The following is a 10511-nucleotide window of genomic DNA, read 5'->3' as shown; positions in this document are numbered from 1 at the left end:
CTGGGCATGTTTAGCCTGGAGAAGAGGAGGTTAAGGGGTGATATGATAGCCATGTTCAAATATATAAAAGGATGTCACATAGAGGAGGTAGAAAGGTTGTTTTCTGCTGCTCCAGAGAAGTGGACACGGAGCAATGGATCCAAACTACAAGAAAGAAGATTCCACCTAAACATTAGGAAGAACCTCCTGACAGTAAGAGCTGTTCGACAGTGGAATTTGCTGCCAAGGAGTGTGGTGGAGTCTCCTTCTTTGGAGGTCTTTAAGCAGAGGCTTGACACCCATATGTCAGGAGTGCTCTGATGGTGTTTCCTGCTTGGCAGGGGGTTGGACTCGATGGCCCTTGTGGTCTATTCCAACTCTATGATTCTATGATTCTATGATTCTGCGGATGAGCAAGAGCCCTCAAAACACCTGCAAGCATAAAGTGCATATGTCTCTGGAGACTTGGATAAGTGATTTCCTGAATGCACAGGAAATTGCTGAAGTATTTAAGCTGGGAAAATAGAAACCTGCTCATGACTAATTGGGACACCAACTAATGGCTATGAACATTTTAACAGGATATGAATGCTGCACCCCTGCCCTTATTGAACACAAAGCACTCCCTGACATTATCTGCTCAAGATTTTGTGTTCAGTGGTGGATGTACAATATGTGTTGAATGCAGAGAAGAGGTTGTGACCGAGACCCTGAAATTCTAGAAACAGAATATTGCAAGTCTCTCTGCTCTCTTTTCCTGGAAAACAGATGTGATTGGACAAAGGTAGGACTTTCTGTGCATGGAATCTTTTCTTGATGGGAAATTATCTTCTGCGGTAGCTCTTGGCTCTATTTCAGTCTCCCTTCCTTTTTTCCACCACACCCCTCCTCAAAAAAGGGAAGTAAAAGTGCTCTAAAGCTTTTGGCTGAATCCCTTAGCCATTTTCCTTACTAAGAGGAAGAAAAAATCCCTTTGCTCTTATTCATCTCTTCCTTTCCAAGTTATATTTTTCACAGTTGACATTAAACTTGTGTCTTCAGCCCCCGGCAGACTAAATGTTAAGTTATGGCTGCTTTCTGCAGCATGCTCTTCCTACAAAAATAGTGATACCGTTTGGGTTTATTCTGCTTTATGAGCTGTCCTGTCATACTTCCCAAATGCTACCACACTATTGCTGTCTGGAAGGACTATAGCACAACAAGGGTTGAGCAAAAATGCAGCCCTAGAACACTGGTGCTTAAAAAGTTACACGATTGTGTTATCTCCTTTTATATTTCAATGGAGGAGTTTGAGTTGCCTGAGAGAGACACGGAGGGAAAGGCTTTTTGTCAAGAGCCCCAGTAACAGGCTATACATATATAGTTAGGAGTGAACCCTAATTCAATGGAGTAAATATGAGAACGATTTCACGGTCACTCTGTGTTTTGTAAAGACAATGTAAGTAACAGCATATCCCTTCATCTGCCCCACCTGCAGTGAAATGGGTCTCTCCCATATCAGTCTCTACAACCACAGCAGGTGCTGTAATTTTCCATTGGTTTGACTTCACCCCCAAAGGAACACTCCATTGTCTCCTGAGACTGACAATTGCCAACAACAACATGGAAAACTTTGTATACTGAAAGGGGGGAAGTAAGTATCCTAAAGCAAAGGGAGGGTTTCATGTGAAATGTTGGGTTTCTGGAGATCATGGAGGCTACAGCTGTTGAGCTGCCTCCTGGGTTGCGTTCTAGTCAACCTAGTGGGCTCAGACAGACTGGAAATGAGGCTGCAAAAAATTCAAAGGGTTCTGAAGTCTCTCAACACTTCTACAGAAGTTTGAAGGAAATGGTTGGGGAGATGTTGCTGGGTCCCTGGGGCATAAGGAGGGATGACGCATGGTAAAGGGAAACTGGAGGTAAGGAGGTAACAGGAAAAGAAGAGAAAATGGAGACTAAGGGAGACACAGAAAGGAATCTAATTTTGCTAAGGAATCTGGGTCTTTTTCATCCTAATGGCAAGCCAGAAGGAGAATAGGAAGAAGGGAGCTAAAGAAGAATGAGGTGGCAGGGAAGTACACACCTGTATAATGGGGTCTGATGGTGACATGGAAATCCACATGTGTTTGTGTGTGTGTGCGCGCACACACACTTTCTGAACAAAAAGTCATCCAAGTTAATTTACCTACTGACAAAGTAACAGAATAAATTAGCCTCCCCAAACTCCAAAAGCCAGTGTGGTGTAGTGGTTAAGAGTGGCAGACTCGTAATTTGGGGAACCGGGTTCACGTCTCCGCTCCTCCACATGCAGCTGCTGGGTGACCTTGGGCTAGTCACACTTCTTTGAAGTCTCTCAGCCCCACTCATCTCACAGAGTGTTTGTTGTGGGGGAGGAAAGGGAAGGAGAATGTTAGCCACTTTGAGACTCCTTAGGGTAGTGATAAAGCGGGATATCAAATCCAAACTCTTCTTATCCAAATAAATTCTACAAACAATGCTCATAAAATGCCCCCACAGCTGAATAATGTTGCTTTTCTAAAATGTTGCTGACATAGCCTTCAAAAAGAAATGGAGCAAAGCCGACAAGTAAAGCGTCCCAGAGACATGGAACAACCAGAGAAAAAGCTCCTCACTCTCTTGCCCACCAGTACTTCCATTTAAAAACATCAGTTATGGATTTTCAAACCGATTCCATAAATGAGGCAAACATGCCAGCCTTACCTGGCATCTACTGTAGTTTTCGCTCTATAAGACGCACCTAGTTTTTGGGGGAAGAAAACAAGGAAGAAAAAGGAGGAAGAAAACAAGAAAAAAAAATCTGACTTGCTGTTCTGGCTCCTGGGATAGCTGCGCAGCCTGCATTCACTCCATAAGATGCACACACATTTCCCCTTACTTTTTAGGAGGGAAAAAGTGTGTCTTATAGGGCGAAAAATACGGTATTTGTCCAGATCAGTAGCAGGGACTGACTCCACCCCTCCCTCCCTCTGTTCTTTTAGGAGGCGATTCTACAGCAGAAGAACCCGAAAGCAAAATTTGAACAGAATGGCTAATTTCATTCACCCATCCTTGCTTCGTTTTGATGTCAGCAAAGGATATCCAGCGACATACGACTGCACAGAGTTTCCAAACAATGGTACCAACAATGATGATCCAGGATCAATTGCTAAATATAATTTAGAAACATATATTTTTTTCCCCATCACTCTTCCCTTCATCATGTTTGGGCTGTGGGGCAACGGGACTGTCATCTGGCTGCTTGGCGTCCGCATTAAGAGGAGCACTTTCTCGACATACATTGTGAACCTGTCCGCTGCTGACTTTGGGTTGCTCATTGTTGAAAGTATTCTACTAATATACTGGAGCATAACTAATTTGTATCGTGATCTTATAAGTGTATTGTTCAATGACCTCTTCCTATTCACGTACAGTGTTGGCCAATTTCTGCTGACAGCCATCAGCATTGACAGGTGTGTGTCTGTCCTCTTCCCACTTTGGTATCGATGTCACCGGCCAACACACTTATCCAGCACTGTCTCTGCCCTGTTGTGGGTCCTGTCCTTTCTTCTCCCTGCAATTCACTTCACTCTTTTCTTGACACATGAATTTACATATTATTTCCTAAAACACTTGCAGTTCTTCATAAATGGCATCATTTGTCTCCCACTCTTAACTATGTCCACTCTGACTCTGTTCATCAAAGTCTATTTTAAATCACAACCATACCAGCGAGGAAAACGTTTGGTAGCCATCTTGCTGACTCTATTCTTCTTTCTCATTTTTTCTTTCCCACTGAATGTTTTTTCCTGTATGAAAGTGCTTAATCAGCACTTGCCCTCCCATATTATGCGTTATGGTTACTTCTGTGCCTGCCTAAACAGCAGTGTTAATCCATTGATCTATTTCCTGGTTGGGAGACGGAGGGGGGACAATACTAGGAGAAGCATGGAGAGTATACTAAAGAAAATCTTTGTGGAGGAGGGAGAGAGTAGAGAGGAACTGGAAACCTAGTTATGATGCATGTGTTGTTTATTTATTCTTCATTCAGTATTTTTCTACCCAATCTTTCTCTCAACATAAAATTCAACAGAGCTTCTGTGCTCCACATTCTAGTGCTAAGGATTCTTGTTTGTGCTTTGTAAAAACTCAAATAGATTGACTTTGGATAGCCCTGTAGAAACATAGAGCGTAGCTGTGGGGTCTGAAGGATCAGCCTTCAATGTGACTATCTAAATCTGACCCATCCCACAGAGCTGGTGCAGCAGGATATCATGTTCAATGTTATCAAAAGCTACCAAGAGAAGCAGCATCATGCTCCTTGTGTCTCAGTCCTGGACCCAGATTGAAATTGCGGTAATCTGTCACCTCCAGGAACAGCTGGAGGGGATTAAACTGTCATTAATTCCCAGGGAGACGGAAGGCAGGGAGAACAGGCACAGCTTTCAGACACGTTTGAGAGGGAGACCACACTCTTGACAATGACTCTTTCCACTACCTTATCCCAAAATGGAATGCTCTATCACCATCATACAATGAAGTGTTTGCTAAACCCTGAACCCAATGACACACACACACTTCTCCATTGGCGTTCACCAGCTAGGATGGGCAGGGATCCAAATGGCACATTGTCAGATGCAAAGCTGCAAGTATCTTGCACACTTCATCAGGCCACATCAACTGCAAATGATTCCACAAGACAGTGGGAAAATGGCCACACCTGCTGCACCTGCCTTACTGTAGAGTTGATTGACAGTTCAAGAAGGACACTGACAAACTGGAACGTGTCCAGAGGAGGGCAACCAAAATGGTCAAAGGCCTGGAAATGATGCCTTATGAGGAATGGCTAAGGGAGCTGGGCATGTTTAGCCTGGAGAAGAGGAGGTTAAGGGGTGATATGATAGCCATGTTCAAATATATAAAAGGATGTCACATAGAGGAGGGAGAAAGGTTGTTTTCTGCTGCTCCAGAGAAGCGGACACGGAGCAATGGATCCAAACTACAAGAAAGAAGATTCCACCTAAACATTAGGAAGAACTTCCTGACAGTAAGAGCTGTTCGACAGTGGAATTTGCTGCCAAGGAGTGTGGTGGAGTCTCCGTCTTTGGAGGTCTTTAAGCAGAGGCTTGACAACCATATGTCAGGAGTGCTCTGATGGTGTTTCCTGCTTGGCAGGGGGTTGGACTCGATGGCCCTTGTGGTCTCTTCCAACTCTATGATTCTATGATTCTATGACATTCTTCTCAGACCGTTAGGCATATTGATCACAGATAACCTCCATTCCATTGATTACAGATAACCTCCATGTTTCAGTTGAACTGGCGTCTACATCACATGGAAAAAAGTATTCCTAATATTGATTTATTTTTGTTGAGATTTGTAAACTGTTGAGATTTGTAAACATATTTCTGTTTAAATGCAAAAAATGTTGCAAATTGACTATGTATATTTCCCTCATAGTATACTGCCTAAACATGTCGTTGCAATACTTGTATTAAAACAATACTTTCACAAGGTGGTGATTCTAGTTATCTGAAGGACAAGCCTGTGGCAGACAGAGGATCAGCAAGCACCCCAAGTGTTTATTAGGTAAAAGTAAAGTTGAATGACCCCTGGACAGGTAAGTCCACTCAAAGGTGACTATGGGGTTGTGGCACCCATCTCGCTTTCAGGCTGAGGGAGCCGGTGTTTGTCCACAGACAGCTTTCTGGGTCACATGGCCAGCATTACTTCTGGCACAATGGAATACCTCCCACCACAACAGTACCTGCTTATATAATTGCGTTGGCTTGCTTTCGAACTGCTCGGTTGGCAGGAGCTGAGACAGAGCAACGGGAGCTCACTCCATCGCAGGGATTCGAACCACCAACCTTGTGATCGGCAAGCCCAAGAGGCTCAGTGGTTTAGACCACAGCACCACCAGCCTCCCTTTTAAGATAGGCAAATATATGGGGGCCAGCATAGTTAATTAATCCTGCACATAGTTGTCTCTTTCATTTGATATAACCTTAAATGTGTTTTGTTCTTTTTTCCTTATCCATGATTCTTTTAACCGGTTGAGAATTGAAATTTAGAAACTTTTTTATGATTCTGTTCAACAACTGCATCTCTCCTGAAATAGTCAGAGTTGATTTTACCCTCCTCCACCACTTGGAAACCTACTTTTCTTCCACCTATTCTTAGAGGGGAAGAATCTCCTCTCAGGTTTGCGGGTGAAAAGCTTGATCACCCACTGGCAATCATTTTTCTCATCACATGATACTGCCAAACTGTTTAAGTACAGATGAAGATTTCTGTATGAGTTCCTGTACATTTTGCAGTGAGCTTGAAACACTGAATTTTCCTCAGGACTTTGGAGTTTCTCTGGTTTCTGCAAATTTTCTGATTGCAAGCTATTCCAGCACATTTATTTATTTATTTATTTATTTATTTATTTATTTATTGTCTCTTGATCTCTCTGATTCATTATACCTGACCCAAAGTTTGCCACAAGATATAACACTATCTTCGCCCAGCTTTGTTTCTCTTCAAAGGTGTATTGAAAACCATAGTGGGGTTGGCTTTGCACAGCCCTAAACAGGCGTATACAAGAGAATGTGCTTTGGAAGGCAAATTCCATGCTAGGGATCATTAGGAAAGGAATTGGAAATAAAACTGCCGATATCATAATGACATTATACAAATCTATCGGGTATCAATGGCAATTTAAATGATCCTATGCATTTATCAAATACATTCTAACCAAAAGGAAAACAAAATTTTGCATTCAGGGAGCTGTTTATTCAAATCCTAGTTTTAGTGTCATCTAAACATTGGGCAATGTAAATGCTGGGGAAGCATTTACATGTATATCTGAACAGGTTTGCAGACATAGACAGAGAATTTCTTCAGTGCAGTACAGACCTCCATACCAATGTGTGGGGCATTTTAAGGTGTGGCTGGCAGCATACTTTTGAGGCTCCATATGCCAGTGTTCATGAAGTCTGGGGTGAACCGGCCTTTTTTGCCCTTTACCTTCCCTCCTTACATGACATGTCTTTTTAAAACAAAAACAAAAAACAAAACAAAAAAACTTTAAGATTCAACAATAACCAAAAATCCACAATAGCTACTACATCAGTTCATTACAAGTGACCATCTTTAACAATAGTTGAAAAATTATGGAACATCACTTTAACTTACTCAAATTTTTATATTTAACTCTTATCTCTTTCTTAACAGATCAAAAAGAAAAAAGACCAGAAAAAGAAGGTAAAAAGAAAAAGAAGAAAAAGAAAAACAAGGGGGGGAGAGAGAGATTTAAAGAAAGAATTAAAAGAAAGGAAAAAAATATGAAATAATAATAATCACATTTGACATGTCAGCTTTGGTGCAAATACTGGCTGGTATTGTGCTAGAGTCCCCTGTTTCTTCACGCCAAGAAACTGTGGTCCAGTCTTGGTTCACCAGATCAAGAGTGAAAGATGGTGAGAAGTGTTTGGCCTCGATGCCTGTTTATAGCATCATAAACAATTTACAAAGACTCAAATTATCATCCAAACACAGCTTGTGTTTACTTCCCTTCAGCTATCAATGACAATTCAAATGAACCCATGAATTTATCCAATGCATTCTAACCAAAAGAAAACAGCATTTTTCACTGAAGGGGTTGTTCATGCAAATCCTAGTTTTGGTGTCAGTATCATCTAAACATTGAACAATGTAAATCCTGGGGAAGGATTTACATGTGTATCTGAACAGCTTTGCAGAAGCAGATGTAGACTTCTTCAGGGCAGGACAGACAACCTCAGTAATGCGTGGGACATTTTGGGGTGGGGCCAGCAATGTGCTTGTGAGGCTACATGGGCCGTTTTTCAGGAAATCCAAACCTCCTCTGCAGTAGGAAGTAACAATGGGACAACGAATGTATTCTAAGGAGCTCTCATCCCCTAATCCCTGAAGGTGTCCGATATGTTTATTTAGCTGTAGCTATTAGATAAAATGTGTTAGTTAAGGACAGAAACGTGAAAAGCAATTATACATATTTGATGATTAAATGATATAGAATTATCATTTAACAGAGATAAAGAATGCAATTAAAGATGTGGAATTAGACTTTATTTATTTTTAAATTGCTATCTCAGCCAGTGTGGTGTAGTGGTTAAGAGCGGTAGATTCATAATCTGTGGAACCAGGTTTGATTCCCTGCTCCTCCACATGCAGCTGCTGGGTGACCTTGGGCTAGTCACACTTCTCTGAAGTCTCTCAGCCCCACTCATGTCAGAGTGTTTGTTGTGGGGGAGGAAGGGAAAGGAGATTGTTAGCCACTTTGAGACTCCTTCGGGTAGTGATAAAGCGGGATATCAAATCCAAACTCCTCCTCCCCTCCTCCTCCTCCTTCTTCCCTATGGAGGAAAATCACTGAAATATGTGGAGTTAGAATCATTTAAACAGGAACAGTTCACAGGGTAGAGGAGGAATTGGATCAATGATTACATAATTGGTCTGTATATTAAGTAGGCAGGTAGGTAGGTAGACTTATAATATGAATGGAAGAGGGAGAGAGACAGAGGAAAAAGATTCCTGGCTCCTTATACCGCAAGATGATCATGGAAGTGTAAGAGGCAGAGTGAGGCAGAAGAAACCCAGGCTCCATTGGTTGTGGAAGGGAGGGGAAAGGCGGAGAGAGATGCAGGCGGGGGGGGGGGGAGACTGGAATGAAGTTGGAATGGAGCTTCACCGTCTGCATGTGTCTCTTTCTCTCTGCCTCTGTTATCCCTTCCATAGCTGAGGGAGTCAGATTTCTTTTTCCACCTCTGCCTGCCTCCACTACTTCAACACACACAGTGTAGCAGAGGGAGACTGGTTGCCATACCCTGCTCTCCACTTTCTTGCTTGGACACATGAAGGAGCATCTCCACCTCCATTGTTCAGCCCAGACACTGAGGTCCAGCGCTGAGGGCCTTCTGGTGGTTGTCTCCCTGTGAGAAGTTACAGGGAACCAGGCAGAGGGCCTTCTCAGTAGTGGCACCTGCCCTGTAGAACACCCTCCCATCAGATGTCTAAGAAATAAACACGATCTGACTTTTAGAAGACATCTGAACAGCCCTGTTTAGGGAAGCTTTTAATGACTGATTAGATAGATGATAGATGATAGATAGATAGATAGATAGATAGATAGATAGATAGATAGATAGAGATAGATAGATAGATAGATAGATAGATAGATAGATAGATAGATAGATAGATAGATATAGATAGATATACACACACATACACACAGTGGTACCTCTAGATACAAACGGGATCTGTTCCGGAGCCCTGTTCGCATCTAGAAGCAAACGTAACTAGTGATGGCACATCTGCACATGCGCAAATTGCTTTTCGCTACTTCTGCGCATGCGAGTGACGTCATTTTGAGCATCTGCGCATGTGCAAGCGGAAAAACCTGGAAGTAACACGCTCCGTTACTTCCCAGTTGCCGCGGAGCGCAACTCAAACGTGCTCAACCCGAAGCACATTCGCCCGAGATATGACTGTATATATATAATTGTCCAGTAGCACCTTAGAGACCAACTAAGTTTGTTCTTGGGATGAGCTTTAGTGTGCATGCACACTTCAGATACCATTTTATTTTATTTTTTATTTATTTCTACTGCGTCAGACCAACACGGCTACCTACCTGATGTTTTAATGTATTTTTAATCTTTTGTTGGAAGCCACCTAGAGTGTCTGGAGAAACCCAGCCAGATGGGCAGGGTATGAATAAATGATGATGATGATGATGATGATGATGATGATGATGATGAAGAGAAGAAAAAACAATTTGCTATTGCCCTCCAACCCCAGCTTGCCAGCCAGAGGCTTTTGGTCATATATGGATTTTGCACACTGCCCTTGTAACAGAGTTGTTGTGTGTGATGATTGCATTGTAATGCATAATGCACAATGGTACATAACACATAATGAATGACACATACAATGCAACGCATCAAATTATACACAATATCAAGGGAATCGGACCACACACACAGGAGATTGCTGAAGAACCCAGGAGGAGAAAGAGAACCTGCACATGCCATTTGAGGCACCTGCTAACTGATTTGCACAATTTAACAGGATGTAAAATTATCTGCCCCACCCTTCCTGAACAAACACAAATCTATCTGATGTTCTCTGACCAAGGTTGTGCGCTGCCTTCTGAATGGGCAACATCTCTTTTGAAAACAGAAAAGAGGTCTTGATTCAGACCCAAGAATTCTAAGAGAAGATCCCAAGTCTTATGGTGGGAAACCAGGTGGAATTGAATAAGGTAGGATATTTTGTGCAGAGAACCTTTTATGGGTGACCCATTTTCCTCTTCTTTGAGGCCACTTCCTATTCTCCCTTCCTTCACATCCTCCTCAAAGAAAACCTGTTCTCTAAAGATTTTGGCTTAACTTCTTTGTCATCATCCTAACCAAAATGAAAGCAAACCATTTCTAAATGACTTTGTTCATATTCATCTATTCCTTTCCAGATCTCCTTCTCTGTTTTTGACATTTAAGTGGTGGCTTCCTCTGAAAATTCTCTAAGTG

General features: G+C 42.2%; 1 protein-coding gene across 1 annotated transcript; it reads left to right on the top strand.

Moving 5' to 3' along the window:
- Nucleotides 1-3177: 3177 nt before the first annotated feature.
- Nucleotides 3178-3969, top strand: LOC114601281 (mas-related G-protein coupled receptor member H-like). The gene has a single exon (XM_028738493.2). It carries the CDS (start codon nucleotides 3178-3180, stop codon nucleotides 3967-3969), a length of 792 nt encoding a protein of 263 aa, XP_028594326.2.
- The last annotated feature ends 6542 nt before the right edge of the window (nucleotides 3970-10511 follow it).

The sequence above is a fragment of the Podarcis muralis genome, chromosome 8 (genome assembly GCF_964188315.1).
Source record: "Podarcis muralis chromosome 8, rPodMur119.hap1.1, whole genome shotgun sequence".
Classification (NCBI taxonomy): Eukaryota; Metazoa; Chordata; class Lepidosauria; order Squamata; family Lacertidae; genus Podarcis; species Podarcis muralis.
Note: the sequence above shows the minus strand (reverse complement) of the source record. Positions and strands in the feature narration are given on the sequence as shown.